Consider the following 27,415-nt stretch of genomic DNA (forward strand, 5'->3'; position numbering starts at 1 on the left):
TGGGAATACGCCACTGCGCCATAATCTGTTGAAGAGTTCCAACATGGCAGCTGTCACCGACAATGATAAAGCATTGAATAACCGATGCTGTTCGGTCCTGAAGAGCCACTTCGTGCTCTGTGGGCGCTCATTCAGAGTGAAGTCAGAATTGTAAATATCAACGGTATCTGGCGAGAAGTTTATGTGGTTTCGTTCGGCCTTTTCTTTCTTCCTCTGGAAGAATGACGAATAGCTGGAGGTTGCGGATCTTTCGCTGCAGTGTTGTGCCAGTTCTTCAGCTATGCCAGATTCTTCTGGCTTATCCGTCTAGCCACTGGACCGTTTAATGACACTTGGACGATGCTGACGTTTCCTTCTCAACGTGCCACTGTCTGCCACTTCTCGGACGTAGTTGAACTTGGTGATATCTTCGCGACGAAGTTTTCCCATGATCTTTGGCGTCATGGATAAACTTTCTCACTGCCGCCCGTGATTCTTGAAAAATTTTCAGTGCATCCGCTTTTCGTGGGTCCTCTGCTGGTGTACGCTTCAGTGCTCTAAGTGCTTTTCTCTGTTTTTTGATAGCTGCTTTCACCTCCGGACAGCACCACGGAACCGCTTTTGGACCGACTCTGCCGGTAGTTAGGTGCCCTAATCGCAGATAATGCTATTTGAAAGTTATATATTTTTTTGTTCTCATAACTTTGAAACGAAAAAAAGGTTTAGCACTTGGTGTACAAAAAACAAATTATGTGCCCTAAAATAATCTTCAACTTGTCCGAAGGTACTTTAGTGTAAAATAAAAACTACAAAAGTTATAGAAATAAAACCGTTTTTAATAAACCACCCTAAAGCTTACAGTTGTCTTCAGCAAATTTATTTAAAACCGTGTTGTTCTATAACTTCATCGAAGGCAGTCAAGCTCTATCTCGAACCGTTAAAAGTTCAATTTTAAATCATGCTAAAATTAAAACCATCCTAGCTTCTGTTTAAACGAAAAGAAGGGCCTTGCAAAGCACACAAACTTTCTTAAACATGTTGTAAAGCTAAGTTATTTAGTTTTAGCAAAAAGTTAAAATTCCTGCTAAATATACATTTAGGACTACTGTGTGCAGTGAGCTGTGTACGAATGCCTGGAGCGATGCCAGCTAAATTAATGTTCAGCAGAGACTCAGAAAAATGTCATCAGTTTCAGGGTAGATCCAGTATTTGTTGGCTTCGTGAACTCGAGAAAGGTGCATTTGCAGGGGTCGTACTACAATTTTGGAGACTGACGTAGCAAGATTGAGTAAAGTGGAAATCTGGAATAAATTCGTTCAGTATAAAACATAAATAATACAGTATATATATATATAAACCAGCGGGACACATCCCGAAACGCATCGGAAAAGTATATCACATCCGGGACTGGCCCATCCCATCCGGAACGCCTGGTCACGCTAGATCATACAATGTTTAGGTATATTCTTCCATCGGCAATTCCCAACAACCGTCCATAACACCTAATCATTCTGCGTGCATTCATCAGACTAGCGTACACGGTAAATCCCTTAGGGTAATACTATACGATAGGGGAGAAGGTGGCACAGACGGACACCTCTTGACTAAAGTTCAGATTTCGCTCATCTTCTAATTGCTCAAAATTTATTAGTAGGCCGTGAGGTTACATTTGACAATAAAATAGCTTATACCGATACAAGGTACAAAAAGCATTTAATACTTTTCGATAAAGTAATGATACTAACAAATGCTGCAATTTGCAAGATGCGCATGGGATGTTTATATTCCCGGCAATGTCCACCACAGTCGCCTTCCCCCTAACTATTTCAAGAGAACATCTCTCGCATAGCTATACTCTTCCACTTCGCTGCCCAGAGCGCGGATCAGCTTCCGAATGGCAGTGGAATGGACTTTACGTTTTGGTTTGATAACCTTTGCTCATTCATTCCCACTTGAATGATGCTGTTGATGAAACCTAAACCAGTTGCGTTGCTAATTCCCCGCCGAGAAGATGGTAGTGCAGTCGTTTCTAAGGTTACTTGGATTTACCCTGCTGCTGGTGACTTGTAGATTGTACAATTTCGTTGAAGCAGGTGAGATCGTTTCGTTGACAGTTTTAAAGCGTCGTTTTAAATTTTCGTTTTTTACAGATGACAGAATATATTTCCCCGATTCGGGCTTCGAACCGGTTACGAGATTCAACTCTGCTCCCAACAGAAACACTGGCGATGTGCCGTGCTCGCCCGGCACGAACAGCAAACATGCGAAAAAGGGATTCTATGTTTACGATCCGGACGCGAAAGAATGGACCGTTGCCATACTGAAAGTTCCTCCTCGAAATCAAAACTGTTCACGACCGGCAGCTATGATGACCAGTGCAGTAAGCGCTGGCGGCACACAGTTTGTCCCTCAAATAGCGTCGGATGCACCGACGCCAACGTCGAATAAGAATGGATTACACGTTTACGATGCCGATGCAAAGCAGTGGATAGTGAATGTACTGAAAATTCCTACAAAAGAAAATAATTCCCGTATCGGCAGTGGGACTTCAAACGCCGGAGGACAGGTGCAGTCAAGTGATGCAGCATTAGAACCCAGGGTGCTGGATAGTCCAAGGAAAAATAAACCTAAACCACTGGAGGTTTACAATAGGGATTCCCGAACGTGGGATACAGTTATAATTTCTTTTTGATGCGATGGAATGTTTGTGTTGGTAAATAAACGAGTTGATTGAAATAATCAGTGACGTAGGGTTTAAATATGAGTAGAACTGTTTTAGTTTACATAGGTATTTTGTTCATCGTGTTATGATGACCAGAAAAAGCAATGTTATTCAAAATATTTTCGCAGGGTAGAAGCTCTCTAGTTCATTTCAGCTCCTCTATTTGTCATATTTTCTGATTAATCAACTTCAAACGAGGAACAAATCAACGTGTCATCACTGATGCAAGAATTGTAAGAATCGTCATCTAGCCATTTAATTTTTAGTAATGTTTTTTTTTATAATTTTTGAAACAGTAAACTTATACAGTAAGAACGTAGACGTGAAACGCACACCCACCGCACAAGATTATTGGTGGCGCTAGTGAGTATCAGTAACGTCAAAGCAAGCGGGTGTTAAGTTAGCGTTCCTGGATTAAATGTTATAAAATAACTCAAACCTTATCCCATCTGTGTTTTTAAATCTATCGATAAGTGTAAATAGCAGGTTGTAAAAACTGGACTTATCCGTTTTGATGGTACTTTTGAGAAGATAATTTGAAACGTAACGAAGCACCACCCTAAAACCATATGATTCCCAACTTGACACGTGCTTCCTTGCACTGCTACCTGCATCTGTAGTGGTGCCATTTAGCTCTCTCTCTCTTATCACCGCGACAGTGATGGCGCGCGTGGTATTTTTTTTCTTTTTGGAGAAGTAGGAAAATTCGCTTCTGTTTTTCCACCCCATTCTGACAGCTATGCAAGTTTCGCTCAAGCGCACAAACACACACCATAGTTCTGTCTAACTGAGCGATGATAATGATGATGACGGTGATGATGGTGGTATGGTGTGACATACTGACTGGCAGCAGGATTTGCTTCAGGTGGCTCATTTTTCTCATCGATATGGCAGCATACATTAGTCAGGTTTGAGTAGCAAAAAAAAGGTGAAAATTGAAAAGGTTCAAGTAGTGGCTGTTACGTTAGATTTTTGGAAAAATGGCAGTCTGAAAGCACTGTGTGCTAGGATTTGAAGTGACAATCTTTCACGTTGCAAAGAGCTTTGCAGGAGTTAAAAATTAGAAAACTTTCGACTGATTTATCTGCACAAAGTGGACCGCAAAATTGAAAATGAATTGATTGACTGTGAGTTGAGTCAGCGTAATAGTTAGAAATGCATTAAAATTGTTACAAAAATCTGGATTTGGATAGCTTAGGAAGCTAAAGGTCCCCCGTTGCCAAGATGTCCATGGATGGTTCGAGTTCTTTCGTGGGAACCTGGGAGGTAATGAACTGAAAACTTCTCTTGGATAGAATCATTGAAGGAAAATTTGATTTTTTTCAATTTTCAGATCATCGAGTCTTACCTGGATGGCACTACGGACAAACTTGGAATGGATGGGTAATTATTTGGCAACCTTTTAAATTACGGATAGTCGAAATGCAAAACTTCCCTCCGTCCAACATGGAGTGGGAGTGGCACTGAGTGGGTAAACGCATTGTAAGAGATTTTTTATTTACGGAATTAAGACGATATTCGAGCCCCGTGTTATCAGAAACTGCAACTAGTATTTTTTGCAAGCTATCAATTTCTATTAGGGTTAAGCTTCCAGTTTCAGTCAATCGGTTGCTGAAAGTTTTACATAATCGAATTGAGTTTCTGAACATTGCAAAGTAGTCAATTTCATATCGGTGAGAATTCTGAATCACGTTACCTGTGGCTTGGTGATTGAATTGAATAACAGTTCTCAGTATGCCATGCCGCGAAAATAGCCGAAATTCAGGCTGATTCTAGTTAGTATTCCGGCTACACTGACAAAGCCGATTCTAATTTGAATTGGTTGTGTCACAGTAGCTGGAATATCTTCTAGAGACAATCAGAGTTCCGGTTCATTTTCCGGTTGAACTTTACTGGGTTGGACATACCGTGGGGCTTAGCAGAAAACCACCGAACCAAGTTCTAGTGAATTATTCAAAAAGTTTCATAGACATATTTTAGTGATGTTTCTACCAATTCAAAGCATTTTCATATCAATCACCTGTGTAAGACTGTATAGAACATTTTGTGCAGAGGAGTACACTACCAATAACTTCGGCACGTTTTAGTTATTGGTCCGTTTTCGACTCATCAGTATTGAGCAGCAAACTTGACTAAAACACGAATACATTACTTCGGCTGTTCACATTTAAAGAAAATATAACTAATTAAATAAAGATGTGTAATGAAATGAAAAATGTAACCAAAACGTATTGTAAGATAGCACTTAGAGTCGGATCACTCTATGTTTCAGACTCTACCCAAAAACAAAGAGAACTGAAGACAACTGGCTATTTATTCAATTCACTATCTACTAATGTTAGGGATACAACCAGAGAGAAGCAGAACTTGCTTAATTCAGCTGTTTTGAAATCGGGATTCCTCATTTAATCGAAAGAAGCATACTTTCTTTTCGAGAGTTGTCCTACAGGAGGTGTAGCGCTAGGTTTTCGGGTGGGCTCCGCCAGAATCACTCACTATAATTGCAGACGAGACGGAAAATATCACCCACTAAAACACTGCTTGAAAGCAAATTGCAGCGGGCCGTTAGTCTGAATGTGAAATTCATTCTACGGTTTAGATGTGTGCGAGCGTAGGGACTTCACGATCGCGTGTGTCATCGCGAAGGACTCGAGCGTTTGTGCGTTAACGTGGTCGATCGCGCACACGTTTGTATGTCGCGCGTGCTGACGTATATGCAAATTCGATTTTATAACCATGAGGTCATTTGCATATTCGAGCGTGTTCTTGAATGATCAGGCGCGGATCGTGAATTTGATACTTATGTTTATGTTTATTACCTCCACCCTTGGCCCCCAATGGTGGTTGCTTAAACTAATTACATTTTAAAATTGACAACATTTTCGCTTTTATCGCATTACCCGTCCGGTTGAAGTCAAAGGCCGTCGCTACACTGTTAAAAATTCGCTGGAGTCCGGTGACAGCGCTCTGGCAACCATAGTTGGTTCTCCTGAACGGAACTCGCAGAAGAGAGTTATTACGTAGAGCTCGAACGCGGGCTTGAAGATCCAGACGTCCGAGGAGTGTAGGGCAATCCACTCTGGCAGAGAGTAAGTCCGAGACGAACAGGGCTCGAGAGCAGTCCCTCCGAATACTGAGTGTATCGAGGTGTATTAGCTGGCAACGGTTTTCATAGCTCGGCAGCTGAAATCTGTTTTGCCATTGGAGATGCCGAAGGGCGAAGCGTTCTGGTAGTACGGATTCCAAACAGCAGAACAATATTCTAACGTTGAGCGGACCAACGCGCAGTAAAGCGATTTAAGACAATATACGTCCCAGAAGTTTTTCGCTATTCGGAAGATGAACCCAAGCTGTCGTGAAGCCTTATCCACGATGTATGAAGTATGTGGTTTGAATGTTAGTGCCGAATCCATGATGACTCCGAGATCTTTGATGTGAGAGCGTCTTGGAATGCTCGAGCCGAAGAAATGGTAGTTAAACTGAGTCGGATGACGATTCCGCGTGAACGTAACGATTGAGCATTTGCTCGGCTTCAAAACCATTCTGTTTAAATCACACCACGTACTAAAGCTGTCTAGTTCCCTCTGAAGAAGCTCGGCATCGGTTTTATGCCGTATTTGTTGAAAAAATTTCATGTCGTCGGCGAAAGAAAGGCGGGATCCTTGTAATGTGATATTGACGCCATTAAAGTAGAGGAAAAATATTACTGGACCGAGATGGCTTCCTTGTGGTATTCCGGATGTAGCGAAGAATGGTGCAGATAGACAATCCTTAATGCTGATTTGTAGTTGCCTTCCATCGGGGTAGGAACGAAACCAGCGCAGAAGTTGTCCATGAATGCCGAGTTTGTCCAGCTTCGCTATTGCGATATCATGGTTGATTTTGTCGAAGGCCGCAATTTTCGGTGTACGGTTCAGATGCTAGAAGAGAGTGAGTTCTTCCACATCAGTAGAGTTCCCGGTCATGTCGCCATGGAACGTGTCGTCTAGTGGATATGAGCGTCTTTTTTGGATTGGTCCAACTGAAGGCATGTATGTAGGCTGCTAGGACCGAGGGTAGAATCTACCGGACGTGACCGATTCATGATCGCGCGAGCCTTAGGTTTATGTTTGAGACTGCGTTTGTATATGTATAGGTGCTGAAACGTTCACTTAGCTACCGGGGTGTTTTAATGTTGGTAAGATCGCGGGCGTAAGTATGTTTGGATGATTGCAATTGCATGTTTACGTTCGTGACCAGGTTTGTGTTATCGCGAAGGTATCGAGCGTTTGTACGTTTGGAATGGGAGAGATTGTGAGTGTATATACGAGAATAAACAGTTGGTGTATTAGTGAGTGTTAGTATCTTAAATTAGTATCCAATTTAAGATAAATAAAAGGAAATATAACCTTCCAAATAAAGTAAAAACTGCGAGCCGTGTCCACCAACACTGGCATTAAGCTGTGGAATAATGGTCCACAGCGAAAGACAAACCACGTCGACCCGCCAGTCGGCCATGCCAGCGTGCACAAGCTAGTGGTTGATCGTTGGTTTGGGCAGGAGTAGACTCTGAAAAAAAAGGACAATGAGCCCTCTCGGTCTCCTCGATGCACCACTATCGTGGCGTAATGCAATGGGCATCTTAATGTGCAATTGTCTGTTAGAGGTTCATTAGCACTGATGCCTGCAATATGCTTGATGATGTTTGCAATACCGTCAATCCCATTTATGTGGGGGAGGGACAACAATATTTTGAGTTAAAATGTTCCAAAGATCTAAAGTCGTGAAAAAGCGGATTCACCGAAACTCCGATGCGCCTTTTCAGAAGTACTGATGGAACACCGTCGGTTCCCGGATTGAAAGATGATTTGAGCCGAGAACGAGTTCTGCTAATCATCGTTTCATTGACGTCGATAGTTTGACTCACGACCGGAACTTGACTAAGAGCTAGTTCGACTTGACCAACCATTGAGGCCTCATTTGTGAACACATTCGCTATTTTCCCCGAAAAGAATCTGCTCATATCTTGGGATGTGGTAGCTGTGCTGCCATCGAAAGTCTTAGACGAAGACAACTCAGATTCCTTGCGTTGCTCATTCACATATTTCCAGAAACGACTTGAGATTCCGTTGAATATTTTGCTGAATATTTGGTCGAGACTCATGAAATAGTTTCTGAGAGCGATACTTGGTAAACCTCTGCAGAGCAGATCTCTTCACAGACTTCAGCCGTTGTGTTATGTTAATTGGTTAAGGTGGGCTGGTTTGTCGATGATGAACTTTCTTCGGGACGTGCCGGTACAAAACATGCCACAAAATGTTGGAAAACGTTTGTACTGCGGTTTCAACATCTTCGGGGTTTAGAAGATCTAGCCAATCGAGAGTAGAGGAAAGGTCTGCGATATTGTGATGGTTAGCTTCACGGAAATCGCAGGAGGCGATGACCGACGAAACATTGAAGTCGTGCCCCAAGATTTTCGTAGTGATCAATGATTTAACTAGAGATAAGGAAGTCATCAATACCAATCACTGACACAACAAAGATCAACTTGACGGCTAATCTCAGCAAATAGATTGTTTTGTTGTAACGTGGCTGAACTGTACCTGTCAAGAAGCCTTACTGCCCCTGAGTGAAGAACGGAGTGATCAGAATCCGTGTAAATAAATACATAGCTCGAAGATGTCCATGAAATGATAGGGAAGTTGAAATCTGCTAGTACAAAGATTTCACACAAGTACAACTTACGGTCACCAAGCTATCGTCCAGACTTGCTCAACACAATCCCAACAAGTAGTCTTGACAATTCGTCCCTCAAGCTGCGACTCACTGCTACTAAAACACCACCTCCACGAAAGTCTTCACATCCGGTACATAACACCTGGCTGCAAAAGTGTCATCCTTTAAACAAGTTTCGACGAAGACGATGATGTCAAAACTTATCGGAGATGGCAAGGCGATATACCTCAACGGTTGAATTGATACCACCAACGTTTTGGTAGTATAGTAGCAGCTTGTTCCGTCGTTGACCAAAGATGGGAATCGTTGGGTTTGTGGTTTGAGGCAGAGAACACTTGCCTGCTGTAGATTTACGGAAAACCACGTGTTCCAACTCAACCAAAGGACCGGGAAGGCTGCTGGTCGCCGGCTGGAAGAGCTCGATAGTGATTGAGTACTAAGGACTTCCGCACGACTGGTGGCAAGTATGCGTCCGGTGACTAGGGACTAGGTAGACGAGACTTCGAGAGACGTGCTCAATGCAGCTGCGTTAGATATCTCTGATAGCAGGAAAAGCAGCAACTGGTACTGACACGAAGCAATTAATGGTGAACTGGAATCGGGGAAGTACTCACGCACCCAGGACCGCACTGGATACTTCGAATATTTATGTATGGCATTACTTCAGTCCCTCAGTCTAATGCTCCTCAATCCAACGGTGGCAATCCGGAGGATGTCTACTAGTCATTCGTTGCTAATATCACTAGCTCGTTGCTCATGAGATTTCACAGTGTCACCAATGCCAACAGTACCAAGAGGATCGTTGGATGAACTTTCTTGAGTACTATACTACAGTTCGCTGCCAGAAAAGTGATCTCCAAAGAATTGCCTACTCTCTCGAAGAATCCGGAGGACTGGTCGCTGTTCTTCAGCTCGTATGCCAACACGACGGAAGCGTACACATTTTCTGATACAAAATCGTTAACTGCTACGACAGCTGCTCCAGATGTTATTGTCACGCTTGAGATGCTGTAATGTAGAACGGAGTTGTACAAGGTGCGTCACTTTCCAGAACCGACCAGCAAGACCGGCTTAATAAGTCTATCGGGTGCGGAATGGCCGCCCAAAATCTTAGCGTATCCTGGAAGTGAGGGCCATGTGGCGCATTTGTGCAATCCAATGCTGTTGCTCGAACTCATGGCCAAGATACCTGCGAGTGCGAAACTTGGTTAGTTTTACAGCACATGTCGGTTAGCGCGGCAACTGATGTGATTCTGCACCAGAGGGAGTCGCAAAAGTTGTCACGGATTACGAAGCTAGATAGAAGCGGTAAACTTTTTTGCGGTACACGGTCACGAAAGATCCAGCGAAAACGCCGGAGATGGATGATGCTATGGATACACTGTGTGAAGTACTGTGCTTGCCAAGAATACGTTGGAGGAACGCTGGAAGACAATTCAGGAGCTTAGAATTTGCAATATCTGTTTGGGACCCCTGAAAAGCAACCTCACAGAATTCACACGAAGTGTGAGATAGACGGATGCTGTATTCACTGTTACACTCAAAGTATCTGGTGCCTCTTTGAGTGTAACATTGAACATGAGTCGAAACAAAAGAAGATAGATCGCAAACGGGCAGGATCTAACACCGTAACAAACAATCACTGCGCTGGCAAGGCAGCTGTCTATCGAATTGATCAGCATGGGGACGTTGGGTGTCAAATTCATCGTCGCGGATGCTGGTCGACGAAGAGATTGTGACACAATTGGATGCAAAAGCAGATTCGATCCCACTGTGCCTGTAATGGACGGCACATGTGAAACAAATCGATATAAAACGACGTACGTGGAATCTGCCCCGACAGTCTTTGCGATACACGGAGTTGAGTGAGTCGTTCTCGTCTTTGAAAGGTCTTTCGATCAATGATTACGAGAACGAGAAAATGCGCCATGCACAAAATACGAGAAGGCCAGCCCAGAGAACCGATTGCGGCGAAGTCGCGGCTCGGGTGGACTGTATACAGAAAACAAGCCAAATCTTCGGATTGCGTGCACAGCTTCCATATCTGCAAGTGTCCGCATGATCGGTCACAGCACGATCTCGTTAAATAATTCTTCTCGCTGGAAAGGATGGGTATCGAGGTTGTAGGATGTCGCGAGTCTCCGGAAGTACAAAGTGCGAATAATATCCATCAGAGAACTAGGTAAGCGGTTCGAGACGGTACTGCTGTGGCTATACCGCTATTCGAAGGCAGTTTGTTACAGTGTTTGAAGCGACGAATCTTGAAAAATCTCGTGAACGACGAGAGCGTTGTAAGGCAGTTTTCCGAATATCACTCAAAGGATCTTATATCTTTCTTTCAGTGTCGTTCTAAGACCCGAGAAACCTTCGAAAGTCCGTATATTTGGTGATGCCACAGTCACAATGGATGGTACTAGGTTGAACATGATGCTATTAAAACGCCTGAACTCTCTTGTGGCAGTGCTATTCGGATTCCGGAAAAGCCGGGCGGCTCTGTGCCTAGATTTAAAAGATATGTTCCACCAAGTATGGAATCCAGAGATTGATGTAGCTACATTTGGGGCGTTGAAAGTTGGGTACGAGCACTTCATTGGGGAGTTTCAACTGCGAAACTAATGGTCGAATGCCAAGGAGGTTCTCTTGCGGGTTAGGCATAGAGAGTAACCCAGCTTCCGAGAAATGCATTCGACCGAATGCAAACTGTCCCATGAAATGGTGCTTGGAATGTATTGAAAGCCAGAAGAAGACGTCTTCCCATTCTCCGCGACACTAGCAATTGAGACGGCTCACCCTACTAATAGAAAGAAGCTGCAGGTCGCGATAAGTCCGTTTAACCTGGTTTGAATACTGTCTTGCTCTTCCACGATTCAGGGAGTATGTAGAGCGAAAAATGAATGGGGCCAACAGATACCGTTTAAACTGAACGAAAAATGGACTAAGTGGTACGCCATCAGAGAAGTCATTTCTCTGCAGTTGCCCATATTCGCGAACATTAGCGAGGAACCGCAGACGTGTGTAGCGTACCTTCATGAAGAGCGCCAAGGCGACATGTTCTACCTTATTTGTTGGTGGCTCCCTTGAAGACGCTCTCTAATCCGAGGCGTCAACTGAATGGAGCTGTAATCGAAGTTCGACTATCGAAATTTTGCGGACCGAGTCAAAGACTGTGTGAGCTTGGTTGGGTCCGGGTCATTCAAAATATCGTTCGTTACGTATCGAGTTGGCGAAATACTGTCGAAATTGGATGCGGTGAAATTGCGGTACGTATCGAGTGATAATAATACCACAGCTTGGGAAACCAAATGGGGAGTTCGAGCATCTTGCTTGTATTCCATGGTTCGGGAAGCAATTCCTCAGCGTGCCAGAAATTGTTGCCGTTGAAAACTAATCCTGTCGATGCCACGATAGACAAGGAATTATGGTCATGTCTGGTGCACAGCGAAATGATTTAGAAGTCCACTATCAACAGAAAACTGATGCTACAGCGCAGATCTAGAACTGAATTGGTACCAGACGGGAACTCAATCGAATCCCTATCCCTACTAATACTCATCCCTGTCCCGTGATACTTATGGAGAGGCCCCTAGCAATTTGTTGTATTAGTGTTAGCGTTCCCTCAAATTAAAGTATTCAGATAATTATTTTTTCAGTGATTCCATTTTTTGAATAATATGCCTAAATATTCCTCTCCATGCTCCATTCACAGGGTAAAATTCCGGCTAGACGAGATGGGCGACATCATATGGTACAATGACCTGATCAGCACGAACCAAAGCAGCTCCGACGACGCTCAGAAGATGTCCAGCTTTGAGTGTGGTTTCTGCCCGATCAACGATTCGGCCGTTGTGCTGTTCAGCTGCGAAACTTTTGAAGTCATCGAGCTGAGCTCCAACGGACCGGGACTGATCTTCGGTGCCTACACGGGTCACAGCATTGAATTCCGAACGAACTCCTACAATCCGACGGATCGTATGTCGCTCAAGTGTGACGGGTGGTGCCAGCTGGTTTGCAAGCGAGTCATGGATGATCAATCCGTGGGTCAGGAGATTCCATTTACGCTGCTGTCGGTGCTGGATGATGGGAACTTTTGTGATGTGACGCTTAAGAGCTGTGAAAACGTTATAGTAAGTTTTTTTTGTTGCGATATTTCTACCTAAGGAGAAAATTGAATTAAAATTTTCTACCTTCGATAAGGAATGTGCTTGCGGACCTCGTCCCGTCAATATCTGGCATACCTGATTGTGTTTACAAGCAAACAACTGGTTTCTGATGATATCCTGCAAGTACAAATTGGTCATGTATCAATTTCGCTATGATCTTATTAACAAACAGAACATTTGTACTAGCGGGCATCACCCGCGACCTAGCAACTGGTTGTCTGCTGGTAAACATTTAGATTAAGCGTCTACCTGAGCGATTAAGTCGGTCTGCCAGATCCTGTTGAGATGCACTGAATTCGAAACGAAAATCCATGGCTTACTAAAGCGTTTTTGTAAATTTTCAGTACAACGTCCACTCACCGATACTACGCCTGAACGGGTTCGACTGCAGCAGTATGGCGGCCGCCACTACCTACCAGCACATAGCCAGTCGGTTCGAGACGGCTTCTACGGCGGAGCGACCTCATTTACCATTGATGAAAGTATCGTCGGTCCCCTGTACACAGTCACCCCGGACCTCGACCCAACATATCAATCAGCGGCCCAGTCCTGCAATGACCAATAACTTTCTACTTCCACCAACGCTAGATGTATACAACCTCTCTCCAAAGCTGGTCAGCAATATCTCCAATTCGTTCAACTGCCTAACCTCAAATGTTTCCATTCTGCTGGATGTCCCGGAAAGAAACCGTGTATCGGCATCGGACTCCAATCTTAATTCGGACCGGAACATTTTTTCCTTCCCCACCCCTAGCATCGCTGTTCCCAGTCTGGATCCTTTTCAGCGAGGAAAGATCAAACCACCTTCCTCCCCCTTCCGAACAAGAAGTCCTTCCCTTTTCCCATGTTCCTTAGATACTCCACCGTCATCTCCACTGACTCCACTGACGGTACTGAACAACATTCCCTCGAAAATGTTAACCACCATCCTGCACTGGCTGTACTGTGAATGTCTTCCGGAGGATTTGGACGAGGAAACGTGCTCAAATTTGATAGCGATGTGCGAGAGTACGACTCCGCTGAGTAGAATGACTGAACCGTGTAAGAACTATTTGCGGAACATTAAACTGAAAAAGTGTAAGTTGAATCTGTCTCAGGACGTTTCTTACGTTGAATTATGTTATACCTGTTTGCAGTTGTCATCGACATCGTTAACGATCTGCACGAGAGCCTGAATCGTATGATTCAGATGGTGAATCCAAACACGATTTCGCACAGTCCCTGTGTACTGTATCAGGTGTTTAAGGAGGGATTCAAAGAAACGCTTACAGGTTCTGCGTCCAGATTTCGGCCATTGACAACAAGTAACCGTTTCGCATCTTTTTTTCCCTTGCAGGAATCATCAAACTGCTCCAGTTCTGCAACATCTTCACCAAGGATGCCACCACATTTACACGACACCAGCGACACGAAATCATAAAGTATGTACGATCCCGGATGCCGATTTTTCTGTCGCAAACTCATCAGCTACTGCAGAACATCAACGTGGTGCTGTGCAGTTTGACGGGCGAGGAGAAAAACGATCTGGTGTCCTATCTGGTGCCGGAGATTACCTACGTGCTGGAGGTGCTTACGTCGGCCATTTCGGAGATCAAAAATTCGCTGGAGAAGGTTTGCAAGGTAGGATATAGTTGAATTTGTTTAATGTCGAATAGTCGAACATGTTTGTGAACGTGAGCGGCCTCGAATTAGTGTTAGCTTCTGCTTCGTAGAGAATGGTTGCCAGCATCTCAAATCCCGCTGTCAAATTCCACTGTCGAATTGCGCTGTCGACTTCCGAGCAGAATTCGGATTTCTACAGCGGATTTCGAGGTTGGAATTTGACGTCGGACTTCGTCTTCGAAATTAGACGTCGGACGTCGGCCTTGATCCGCGCATCAACGATACTCCGTTTCCACGATTTTCAGTTCTCCCGCCGACCACGAATACCATCAGGAAGCGGCTCTTGTTGGCCGAACCATTTCGACTGTTGGAAGAACTCCTGGCTTCCATATTCGATCTGCAAGAAGCTAAGACCGCTTACACATATTCCGCAGAGTTACTGTGGGATCTGTCGGTTCTTCGTTCACCTTCATGTCTGGACCAGACACCGTACCTCGTAGGAACGGATTCGGCGTCAAGACTTCAGCTTGGTCCATGTATTGCGGCAAGTATGTCAACGCACGCCCGTTGATTGTCGAGTGCTCGCATTGCTTCTTTCTAAGAATGAACAATTCACTTGGAGACACCTTCCATTTGTAGTGTTCCGGGCAGAATGAAGTGGCAGATGGTATAAGAACAGTTCACGATTCTCGCACACTCGTCGTTGTTACGCTCCATCCTGATCATCGTGTTTTTTGCTCTCCGAATGCATTGTGGCCTTGTCAGAAAAAAATTGGTTTTCATAACCGAATTTGCTACGGAAACGAACAATGGCCATCCGACACTATTCCGTAGTGAGACTGTGAGCGACTTCCAACCCAACGCAGCTCCTTACGCTGTCCAACCGTGATTTCCTCGAAAACATGAAAAGTGACCCGTTCAACTGAAAGTGAGGACAATTCTTGGAGATCTTGGACTACATTTGTTGATTTTTCGCCAGGTACATTGACCCACTACCTGCTGTAATGCCGTACGCATTCTCGGATTCTAGAGCCGTTGTCGCATCTCGTTGAACACTGTCCCCAACTTAGCGTGTCCGAATTCCTCATGATAGTGCTAGATCAAAATCTGCGTAATTTCTCATAGAACCTCGACAGGATGATGAGGTGCGTTTTGTCGAAGAGAAATTTTTATTCGGAATTCGAGAGTCTGCCAGCCATGCAGACGCCTTCGTCGTCCAGTACCGGTGAGCTATGGTAGACTGAACTACCTTTTTATTGTCTCCATCGGGTCAACGGGCTGACACTTCAAGTTACAGGTTACTCATCACATCCGGGAAACTGCTCTGGGATCGTTTCCGCCTGCTGGAGCTCCTCCGGCTCGAGTAGCGGTGCCAACTTGTTGCGGCCGGTACAGGACCAAAGGCCCTTTAAACTACTCTACTTCGCTTTGTAACGGAGGATTTAGCCCCCGTTTCGTCAGCAGGTCTACGATATGGAGTTATGATCCGAAATGAGCTAGTTGCATACGATGCGTGAATCCGTCCAGAAAACAGTGCTAGTAATCTGTTACTAGTAACTACTCAAGATCACTTGACTCAGGCGTGCTCCCGGAACGGCACCCATCAGTTCCAGACGGGAATTGACTGGCGTTTTATAGGTGCCACGTTGGGCCCGAGACATCATCAGACAGACTACAACAATTGAAATCTCCGTATGCGTGCTTGCCACCATCAGCAAATATACGTAATACCAGTTAGTTAACTTCAACGGGCGCCACCGAGATAACATCGGGGAATCCTGATAGTCTCTGTATTTGGTATCAAAGTAGTCTACCGCTTCCAAAACTCCTAGTAGTCGATTTCCTGATTCGAAACCAAGTTGAAACGTCTCAGGTACTGTATAATTATTATCCCGTATATGGCGAACGGCGAAAGGAGTCCTAGAGCATCGAAGAATCATATTACGCAGCTTGCGATGACCTTTTTTGTCCGTCGGTTTCCCTGGAACATGTACAGCTGCATCTCCTCGCAGTGCCTCGTAAAGATTGAGAACTGGTCCATATTCGGATCTCAGATTACCACCAGTACTCTCTCATTTGACGTTTGCTTATCACGTCCGAAATAAACTGGCGCCACAAGTTTTTGCTCTCCCAGACCCCGTAGAACTTCTGGCGAGTTAGATACCCAGTTCCGTATCTCGAATTCCGTCTTTTGGTAAACCGGACGACCCTTCTGCGCCAGTTTTACTACCTCTTTCACTGTGTCAGCACCGTCGATGTAGTCATCGACGTAATGTCGATGAATGATAGCAACAGAATATTCGGGATATTGCGTAGCAAACTCTTCTGTGTTCCGATTCTTGGCAAACTTGACAAAGCAGAAAGAGTCAATCCGAAAGTCGCTATAACCATGACGTACATGCTTGGTGAATCAGACGGATTTTCCCTGAAGATAAACCGCTACTGCTGTTTGTCCTCCGCGCGAATCATCAATTGGTGGAACATCTTTTTCAAGTCGCCACCGAATGCAATCCACTATTACCGTAAGCCGGAAAGAACTTTAAACAACTGAACGAGCAGACTGCTTTGCGCGACAGCGTATCCAGATATACTCCTTATATCGTTGCTGCAGCCTACCAGTAAAGACGAAGTTTTCCAGGTTTCTTCGGATTCTGGACGACAGTGATCGGAAGATACTAGAGCTGGTCTGAACACCACGGTGCTATTTGTCCTGATATTTGCACTCACTCCGACTCTGAGTTCCCATCTGGATCCATAAGTAGATTTAAAACTACCATAAGTAGATTTAAAATTGCAAAGTTGACACAGTTACAGCTTGAATTTTACGTCAACGTTCAACGTTGCCTTAGTAGGTGTCTTTCACAATATCCGTCAGCTTACGCAGCGTCGTTTCACCGTGACCCCTTCTATAGTGAACCAACATACGCTTGGCCATTAGCGATTCTAAAAGCAGTGGGTTGACGAGATGTTGCCGTAGATTAGCGATCTCTAGATGGCCGATAAATTATCCTACCGTATTCACGAAAACAACAAATCTTTTTAAGTTATTCGGAAGAGAGGGCTTCAGTTGATTGACTTCCCAAGTAACAATTGAGGTTTTATGGCACTCTTGAAGTCTATCTCAAAACTTAGATTGCACTTGTAGTGTGCTATAAAACATAAATTGTTACTTGGGTTTGTCCACCAATTTCTGTAGCAACTGCTGCGGGCGGTAAAAACGCCACATTTTTGATGACTCTAGGGATCATTTCTGGAAGGACTAACTAGCCAGACACCAACTCGAGTGTAGTCTCAAACACTTGTCTTACTCCATGTTGCACCAGACGTTATAGAAAGCATTATAGGCCGCGTTGAACAATAACCCTCTTTTCTCACGGCCAACTGGGCCTTTGTCGGTCCGGTCTGCTGTAGTCTTCGCCCGTCTTGGCTCTCATTGTCGATCATGTACCTTTTTCTTCTTCTTCTTCTTCTTCTTCGTCATTGTCGTATTCCTCTAAGGTGTCCTCGTCAACCTTTTGCCGTTATTCTGGTTTAGTATCTACACATTTTGTTTGGTTTTGCTGGAACATCCTGCTTTTGATGCTTTAAGACTCGAAACTTCCGTCATTTCTTTATTCCGGTGCCGCTATCTGTTTCTCGAACGGCCCCCGATTCACCTTCATCGGCTTGATCTTTATTTGATCTGCGTGTTCTTTTTCAGTAATATCTTCACTTACCAAACCTTCTGGCCCAGTTCAGTTTCAGCACGAATCTATAGCTCCGTCTGGATTACATCCGTTGTCGTCCTTACGTGGCATTCAGAGTTAACAAGACATTCAGTCTATACAACGTTGATGAATAGAAATAAGTTCCAGCACGGTTCAACGTCGCTGACGAGAGCACGAAGTGGGGACGAGGTCTGTCCTTTGAACCCGTTAGTCGATGGTTCAAGACACCACAATATATAAACGACTAAAATAAATAATGACCGAAGGATGCAGTTTTCATTGAAGAGGCCAGCGAAGAACTACGGTCTGTCTATTTATTGGCATATTTAATTTTGAAGCTTATCGTTGTTTTTGGACATTTCTCGAAGTGAGAACGACTGCTTTGATGCGTTGCGTATGTCCATCGGATCGTGGACAATTGGTTAATCGCAGAAGAGTTGCAGAAAGCTGAACCTAGATTATGGCAGTTGGTACAGTCGGACGAGTTTCCCAACGAAGTTACCACATTGAAGCTGAATGTACGAGTGCATAAGGCAGATCGGAAACAGGAGAAAACAGTAAGATCACGGCAGCCACACCAGCAATGAATGAGTTCGGGATTCTCCGAATGGATGGGCGGTCAGAGAAAGCGGAATGCCAGACCTATGATGCTAAATACCCTGTGATTCTACAGCTTCCCCCGTATGTACCGTCACGCCAACAACGAAACTATCGCGAAAAAAGTTAAGCAGCGATTCTACGTGCCTAGGTTGAGAGGCCAAGTGCGAGGACTATACTTGGTGTCGTGCTGATAAGGCTGTTCCTGCTTCAGCTAAGATGGGCCTGTTACTTTGCGTCAGGTTAACGAATACGAAACTTTGAAGATGGGTTTAATCGCTCACTAGCAAAATGGATTGTCGCTCTATCCGCGATCCAACGGAGATTGCAAACGAGATTGATCAGTACCTACAATAGTCAGGGATGAAGCCCGACCCTTCTCCAAAACGGAATTTGCATTCATTCACTTACTACCAAAGAGAAAAATAGCACAATTTCATGGTTACTGTAGGCTATATGAGGTACCTTTATGGCGAACGTATTTTTCCAGAATTTCCAAAACATCAGTCTAATCAATAATATATCATGTAGGTACACCAAGGCTTGCCAACTAGCCTGACTAGACCAATTACTACTTGAGTAAAGGAATCTCCTCGATCTCTGGCAGTTTGTCTTTCGTAAAGGGCTTGGCACAGGAACCCATCTAGTCTCTTTCAGCGAGGTAATCAACCGAGCTCCGACGGAAAACATGAACCGTTAAATGTATACTACATATCATTAAGGCTGTTTCGACAGCTGGATTCATTGTCGGACTTCCAGTTATTTAATTTGGATGTTGGATTTCGCAGTCGAATTCCGACCTTGGATTTCGATTCCGATTCGGCTGTAGAATTCCGATGTCGCATCCCGTCTGCAATTGAATTCCGACTGCTAACTCTATTGTCTAGTTCGGTTGTCAAATTCCGACGTCGAACTCCGCTGTCGAATTCCGACGTCAACTTCCTCTGTGGAATTTTGACAACGAACTCCATTGTCGAATTCTTATTCCGACATCGAATTCTAACATCAATTTCCAATGTAAAATTCTGTCGTAATGCGACAGCGGAGCTCAACAATGGAATTCAACATCGGAATTCTACGCCGTATTTTATACGTCAAATTCCAACCTTGGAATTCGGAATTCGAAGGAAGCCTATTGTCGAATCCCGAATTTGGCCGCAGAAATCGACATCGCAATCCGGCAGCGTCATCAGAATTTCATCGAAATTTGTCGTCAGAATCCGACACAGGAATTCAAGGCTGGAGATCGATAGGCGAATTGGATGAGTCCGTGAGAACAGAAGGCTTGTTGACCCTAAGCAACTGCAGAAACTTTCGTTTCCTTATTCCTATCCCTGTCTGACTTGAAGTCTACAAGAGTATGATAGCGACCCTTTCAGCATTAGATTGGCAATTTTTAGCTTGGTGTCCTGTTCTGAAGCAATTCCGACAGAGGGGATGAGTTATAAGAAGGCCAACTCACTCCGAAACCGCCTTGCGGTGGAACGCACTGCATTGGTAAAGAGGGGGTGATTTCAACAACGTCCACCTGACACGTGGGCTGAACTGTAACTGGCCTTGCCTGCTGGAAGTTTTTACCTTGCTTACACTATTGTCAGATGAGTTCGTTTTGCAAGCAATCCAACACCTGAAGTCGGCACCGTAAGAAATCGAACAAATCTGCAATTGTATCTGTGTCCTTCTTAGCTGAAAACTATTCCCAAGCCTTCCTAGAAATAAGATCCAGTCGTGCAGTGAGGATGTTCACTAGCAGAAGATGCTGACTGAATGATCCGATCAGGACCATGGGTCTGCATAATTCTCTCAAAAATTTCAACGATAACGTCCCGATCGACAAACGGATTCCTTAAGAAGAGTAGGAAGGTTTTTCCTACCATTTCTTGAAGATCCCGAGCGAGTTAAACAGGTCCTGAAAACTCGTCTACATCCCCGTTGACGGTCTTCAACTTAATCTGCGGTAGACGAGCGTGATCGATGGTCCCACGCAATTGGTATAATATCGAAAAAGGGCAATTTTTCCAGAGGATCCAGCAGCAGGAGCCAAAGTCCCGACGTAGACTATCGATCCAAATAACCGAAAATTCGGTCCAAGACATGAATACTATAACCCAATGGGCGACAGAGCGTAGCTAAATTGGTGGCAAATTCAAAGAGGTTGGATTTCCAGTTAAAATGCGCAGTCGTAGCATCGGATGTATACTAAAATGTTCACTCGTTAATTTTATTTTCTGCTCTTCAGATGATCGTATACATCAGAGTAATTCAGTTGGTGTTATCCACAGAGATGTAGTTATGGGTGGATTTCGTTCGTGATGACCTTTCCATATCAAAGTGGCTTTGGCTTTGAAGTGGCGCTATACAAAAATACCCTGGACATTTAGGGTTTTCAAAAGGCTGTAAATTCAGCATGTGGGACGTAGCACCACGCTGTTCAGCACACGACCAGACAACGTGCTCGATGATATGGTAACCTCAATAACAAAAAACTTACCTTCAATCCCTTGAACCATGCTTTCGTCGATAGGAACGAGAGAGTCCGCACTCTCGTTTCCCAGAAATGATGAACGCACCCGTGAACTCATACCATGGTCAATTGATATGATATCCATACTAACGGAAATTCCCGTATCCTTGAGGGCACACTGAATTGCAGCTGATTCTGCGACGTAAATGTTAAAAATATCTAAGCCAGTGGAGTCTTCGATGCGCGATTCGTCGGTAAAAATATTTTCGCGCAGCCAACGTGAAAATTCTTGGGATCTCCCGTGAATGCAAGTGAATCGGACTTCCTCGAATCTCCACTTGCATAGTAGTGATGAAGATCTCTCTGTCAGGGCAGCGTAGATAATGTCCACAAGATCCTATAGATTCAAATCAATGACTCCGAGGTACTCAAATGTCAATCCTATCCGTTAACAGAGGTTGAACTGGAGGTAGGTTTTCTTCATGGCGAACTAGATATCGAGCTTTATAGCCCAAATTGACAATTTGTCCAAAATATCCTGCAATTTGTCGTTCTCATTAGAGTCCGACACTAACTTAGTGTCAAGATTAAGCTAGCGTCGAATTGACGCTAGCTCCAAAAAACAGAGACACAATTTGTGCTCCTGAGCATACCCCTAGTCAAGCGTGATGTCCCACAAGAAAAGGAGTTCTTACGGAACATCATGTTTGACTAGGGTTTTGCTTAGGAACACAAATTGTGTCTCCGTTCTTCGGAGTTAGCGTCAATCTGGCGCTAGTTTAATCCTGTCGCTAAGTTAGTGTCGGATTCTGATGAGACAACGTGAAATAGCACATTCCATAACTAATTTTGTTATAGGTTTTGTGCTATTCACGCGCAAAGATGGTTTTAAGAAATTTTCTCAATAATGATTAAACATAGTTTTTATCTAAATTGTTCTCCACTAAGAAGAAATATAACATAGTGCATCCTGCAATGGTTTTTACAAATCCATAGCTCTGGATCTTGCAACAGGAACCACACCTACATCACGCCATTGAAATTGTACAGAAGGTTCTAACATGTTTATCAAGATAAACCATCCACAAATCGGCGCCAATAGACGTTTTTTGCACATAGAAAATATGCTATGTAAAAGCGGTGATGGATACCAATTTTTCCCAAAAAATCGAATCTTCTTGTCTTTAAAGCGTTTCTGCATAAGAGTGTCTGACTGTCTAGAGCGTTATCGCTCGCTGTTATCCTCGCTCAGTTTCTACGTGGGACATATCGATAGATCATATGAACACAACTTTTCAGCATCTTTCGTGCAACCCTCTTTCTCCTGAGACACACTTATCGCACCGCGCCTTATTGCCACGGAAGGTGACCCACATTTTTGTTCATTTAAGGTAGTTCATGATCCGGGGTATAAAAGGAAAACACAAACAGATAGATAAACCTCCTCAATATAGACAAGGCTAGGCGGCGCAGACCCCCTGCAAATCACTCAGAAGGAATCTGATGGGGCATAAGTCTCCTTTCTATCTACAAACAGTACAGAACGTATGTACACGCATTCATTTTTCTTAATTGGCTGACGCAAGGAATCCTTGAAACGACTATCTCCGTCCTTCACCATGTCCTCGACGGTCAGACTCGACTCGGTGAGCACACCGTCAATCTCCACGTCTCGTGAAGGTACATTTACGCGGTACTCTAACGTGAACAGCTGACAGCAGGCAACCGCATCTGACTGCTTCAGATCAGACAAAAAAACATGAACTTTGTTTAATATATCCTTTGATGCAACTTTCGTACGGCTGAGTACCGTTTTGTCTGGTCCTTAGTAATTTGTATTACATTAAGTAATTCAACTTTGGGTCGGAGTAAGACCGACCAAGGATTAGTTGATCCTTCTTGGTAAATCTTGATACGACACTATTTTGGGTGGCTTGGTTAGAGGAAGAGGTGGTTGGCGAACGAAACATAACCTACTGCCGAAAGTTTTTGATCAATTTATGAAGATCACGTCAATACGTGGAGTAGTTTTAAATTTGTTCCACTCTGTAAGCAGTACGAGTCTACTTCGTGCTATTGCACTGATGCAGTTGCGCTCAATCGATGTGTATTCCGTTCGTTCTCTTGATGTTGAAAACTAATTGGAATGTACACCTTTCCGAGTTTTAATCGTTTGAATCAAATAAATTTTCCGCAGGATCTCAAATCAACACACACCGCGGACTGTCGCAGCAACGGAAATGGCTCGGCGAGTGGTACACGCGAAGGACGACCACCGCCGGTACGAACGCGCACACGAAGTTCCAGCGGATATCCCGGTAACAGTCTGTATCATGGACCACCGAGTCCCTCGGCCGCCGGAGAATCTCGGCTCAAGCCAAACTCCGAAAATGATTTGAAGTTCTTCCTGTACATGTACGAGGTGAAGAAAATGCGGGACATCTATGGACGGGTGGCCAGTGCTTTGGAAGTGATACTCCATAAGAGGTAGGTTTGGTTACCTTGTTTGGGCATTCGTAAAGTTTACCATTTTTAAATACTATTTTCTAGAGCGACATTCATCGAGATGAACGATGTGTATCAACATCAAACTGTGCGGACGAACCTGGATCAGCTAATTCTGGAAGTGCCAATTTTAATCGCTAGACTAGAAGAATTATGTGATACCATTGACGAGAAGATCGGGTGGAAGGAATTTAAATTTTGCTTCAAGTTTTTGACGAGTCAGGTGGTATGTATCTCTCTGAATAATTTTGATTATGATCACATTTCAATTGGTTCTCTTATTCAGAATGGGATCATCTCGAAGTTGTTGGAGCATAAGGCTGCCTTAAACGATGCGATGTTTTCTGTATGTATACTAAGACTTCAACTGATCAGAGTGTGTCTTCACTGTAGTTCTGCCCCTTTCAGGTATCCAAACTGGTGCAGAAGGAACAGTTCACACGTGCCATGTTAGAGTTAGGTCTGTTGGAGAGTCGTTGTGTGGATTGCAGTGGTTTCGGAGATCCCCGACCTTGCCCTAATCGATACCTCGATTACAGTGATACGAAGGTATAGATGATCTGAAATTTATTTAAAATCGTTTCTAACCATTGTCCGGATTACAGTTGAACCTAGTGCAAAACCTCTGCGAACCTCCGGTAGCACTACACAGCAGCCTGTCGAAGAACGCGCTGAAATTGCTACACTCGGGTCAACTGGCGGACATGGAGTTTGAAGTGGTAGTCTCGCCAACTGATTGTCAGAACGAGAATATCGTATCAGTGTTCGACTTTAGCCCGGATGATGCGCTGCTGTCCAATAGTACGGGCGGAACAAGCTGTGAAACTCCCGTACGGAATCAATCGCATACATTTAAGGCTCATCGGGTTATTGTGGCGGCACGCTGTGAGTGGTTCAAGAAAGCTCTGCTCTCGGGGATGCAGGAGGAAATCAATAGGTAAGAGGTTGAGGAATTTGAAGTAATCCAGTGTATTCAACGTTCTATTCGAATTCGTAGGAAAATTGTTATCCACGATACGTCACCGGTGATATTCCGGAGAATGTTACTCTATCTGTACGGGGCACCGGTTGATAAGTCCGTTGGCGTTGACCAGATATGTGAACTTATGCTACTAGCCGATCGCTACTCCGTGGACAATCTCAAAGATATCTGTGAGAATACACTGATCGCGTCTATTGATGGAGAATCGATCATCTATTTACTAGGGATTTCGGACCGATTCAACGCATCCACGCTGAAGACCAGTTGCTTGTCGTACGTTTCCCAGCATACGGAACTCACTAAGCAACCGATTTTTAACGAACTTCCCGGATATCTTCAGGTAGGATAATCCAGCGTAAATATTTTTCATAGATAATTGATTTTTTTCAGAACGAAGTCCAGGATCTAATCAAATGGTGTGGCCGCGTTCCGGAACCCTGGTCCGACCGATCCCGGCGCAGTTTCAAAAGTCCATCTCGCTCCAAATCGTCTCGATCAAGAAAATCTTCCCCCTCCTTCATGTGACAATGATGCGCAGTGATTGCAGTGGACCAGGTGCGCTTTTTAGCTCGATGCGAACAACTGTGATGTGATCGACGGAGGAGAGGCCCAGTGAATTGAATGATGAGTCAGCTAGCGTGAGCCGGGCAATGAAAATTGTTGCTATGTAGATAGTGATTGAAATTTAAACATTTGTTCGAAGCCCCCCCCCCCCCCAATTATCACCTCTTGATCGTCGTCCGTTGCACACTACTACTACTTGCTCTGAGTTTCCGAATCAGGCTGGATCCCGAACTGGAAGATAGGGTTCCGGTTCTTCAAAGTCCGATACGATACAGCATATAGAAGACACTATCTTACATCAACCAAAATCAAGTTACGGCCTACGTTCCAATAGTAGTAACATGCTTACCCACTTGAAGTATTTAAATATACCAAAACCAAATCTGAAATAACTCACCGGGTGTAGACAATGTGATACATGAAAGCCATACGGTAAAAGTGCCAACAAGTTGGAAGTTTGCTTTTTTTCTGGGTGACGTTTGACATTATGCGTGTGTTTTCCAATAATCGAAAATGTTGTTTGTTTTTGATGGTTATTCTGATGTGTTACCAATTGCAAAATGTCATAAATTTAAATTTCTTCTAAATTTCACAATTTAAGAGAACATTTCCGAAATTGTCTGTTAAATTTAAACTATACCTATGTCATTTACCAAGTAACGATTGAGGTTTTATTACACTCTTGATGCCGCTCTTATCACTTAGATTGTACTTGTAGTGCGCTATAAAACCTTGATTGTTAGTTGAGTTTGTAGGACTTTTTCTGTTGCAGTGCAAACCACTCCAGTTCTATTTTAAAATTTCGTCAGAATTTCATAGTTCTTCCTGAATTGAAAAAGTCTATGGTAACGAGTAGGCACGGCATGCACCTCTCTCTCTAATCTGCGACTTTCATGTACATAAAACAACGCCGTCATAGATTGAACAAGGAATTACCAAATCGATGGAGGTATGAGTGTCACTTTAATTATACTATTTTAAATGTTGAACAAAATAAAATTCGATTCTTCTTGGTACAACAATCAATTGCTGTTATTTATCCGATACATATACAAGCATTTTTATTTTAATTATTTATTCGTGTAAAGTAAATATCATGTTGAAACTTGAAAGTTTTATGCAAACCAATAAAGACACCGTTGATACCGTGAGCATTGTGTGACTAGAGGTGCCCAAATATCATGAGTTCACCGTGTGGTGTTGCCATACTAGTGTAGTTGACTTCAAGTATTGCAGAATTCGTCCATCTATTCGTGGAGTAGCGAGTTTGTTAAAAGATATGAATATTTTCAATCTTTTGAGTATGGTACTGATGGAATTGCAGCGCAAAGCCGAAGTAGAGAACTTTGTTTCCGGTAACATAAATCTTTTTTTCGAACATGATGTGCTATCAAGCTGCGCGTTGATCGATCTTACGCGATTTTTTCCGCAATATGGATATGTGACTTCTGTCTTCTTCGGCATTCGTAGCGGTGTTCGGGTGATAAGAGTGTGGCTAGTTTGTGCAATAGTTTTTATGATTCTAGAACCTGGCCTCTATGCTCAAACCACATTGTGCACTTATGACAATCAAACTCTCATGTGTAATTTTTGTAAATAAACTGAACATTATGGATAATTGCGCGAAATCTCCTGTTATGAAACGATTAACACCGCAGACCATTATCCAACCAGTTACCGAGTAACTGGGAGTAACTAGTCATCAAAGAAGCAGACATCAAAAAGGATGATTTCACGATCGTAGGCCGCAAATCAAAAAGGCAAACAAAACCAAACAGATCTCGAAGAACACTCCAGCAGTAACGCTATTGAACCAGCATTAAAATGCCCCACCGCCGCACAAATTGCTTATGAAGGGTTCGACGGATATGAGACTCCAATAGATCCAGTAGATCTTCAGATCATCAGCAAACTTTCAGGATTGACATATTTGAAATTCAGTACAGAAAACAATGGACCGCGGTGGCTACCTTATGGAGTTCCGAATGAGCATTAAGGGGGGACTCTGGTGTATGTTGCTCAAACCGAAAGTAATTTTGTTTTACGATTTTGAGGGCAGGCGACAGTGGACCTTTTGTGTAATGATAAGATTTATGCATGCATTCATTACGTACGCAAAGCCACACATACGAGCGTTCTAAGAGTAGACGTCCAACCATTTCCACGTCGAGAAGCGCCGCCGGGGCGGACGCGATAAATCTTGATAAAATTGTCTGAAACAGGAAATTCAATAAGATTTAGAAAGCTTAGACTTGTAGTTACTCGATGAATCGAAAAACAACAGAAAGTTTTTCGAATTTCAGAAAATGGCATCATAAAAAGCGAAAAACTTCATGTTTCAAAGAAAAATTCGGTCGCTTCTCTTCAAACTACTGGGGAGAAAAAAATGTTAGTCAGTTTTCCGTGGTTCAACGACTG

The 27,415-nt window shown here is 43.8% G+C and overlaps 2 protein-coding genes across 2 annotated transcripts; both read left to right on the forward strand.

Moving 5' to 3' along the window:
* The first annotated feature begins 1,940 nt into the window (after window positions 1-1,940).
* On the forward strand, window positions 1,941-2,725 carry LOC131683479 (uncharacterized). Its single transcript, XM_058965507.1, has 2 exons — window positions 1,941-2,072; window positions 2,130-2,725. The coding sequence occupies exons 1-2, from the start codon at window positions 1,991-1,993 to the stop codon at window positions 2,669-2,671; spliced, it is 624 nt and encodes a 207-aa protein (XP_058821490.1). The 5' UTR covers window positions 1,941-1,990; the 3' UTR covers window positions 2,672-2,725.
* Window positions 2,726-3,488: 763 nt separating this feature from the next.
* Window positions 3,489-26,005, forward strand: LOC131683490 (uncharacterized). Its single transcript, XM_058965518.1, has 13 exons — window positions 3,489-3,967; window positions 4,035-4,084; window positions 12,123-12,540; window positions 12,921-13,653; window positions 13,713-13,847; window positions 13,913-14,196; window positions 23,144-23,433; window positions 23,497-23,677; window positions 23,738-23,797; window positions 23,860-24,000; window positions 24,057-24,388; window positions 24,449-24,773; window positions 24,824-26,005. The coding sequence occupies exons 1-13, from the start codon at window positions 3,926-3,928 to the stop codon at window positions 24,956-24,958; spliced, it is 3,126 nt and encodes a 1,041-aa protein (XP_058821501.1). The 5' UTR covers window positions 3,489-3,925; the 3' UTR covers window positions 24,959-26,005.
* Window positions 26,006-27,415: the final 1,410 nt, after the last annotated feature.

The sequence above is a fragment of the Topomyia yanbarensis genome, chromosome 1, assembly GCF_030247195.1.
Source record: "Topomyia yanbarensis strain Yona2022 chromosome 1, ASM3024719v1, whole genome shotgun sequence".
Classification (NCBI taxonomy): domain Eukaryota; kingdom Metazoa; phylum Arthropoda; class Insecta; order Diptera; family Culicidae; genus Topomyia; species Topomyia yanbarensis.

Bases quoted from the DNA above. Each gene is read 5' to 3' on its own strand.
- LOC131683490 (XM_058965518.1), top strand. From the start codon at position 3,926: ATGTCCATGGATGGTTCGAGTTCTTTCGTGGGAACCTGGGAG. The intron at 3,968-4,034 runs GTAATGAACTGA...TTCAATTTTCAG, and splicing joins CTTTCGTGGGAACCTGGGAG to ATCATCGAGTCTTACCTGGA. The intron at 14,197-23,143 runs GTAGGATATAGT...AATTTTCCGCAG, and splicing joins CGCTGGAGAAGGTTTGCAAG to GATCTCAAATCAACACACAC.
- LOC131683479 (XM_058965507.1), top strand. From the start codon at position 1,991: ATGGTAGTGCAGTCGTTTCTAAGGTTACTTGGATTTACCCTGCTGCTG. The intron at 2,073-2,129 runs GTGAGATCGTTT...CGTTTTTTACAG, and splicing joins GTACAATTTCGTTGAAGCAG to ATGACAGAATATATTTCCCC.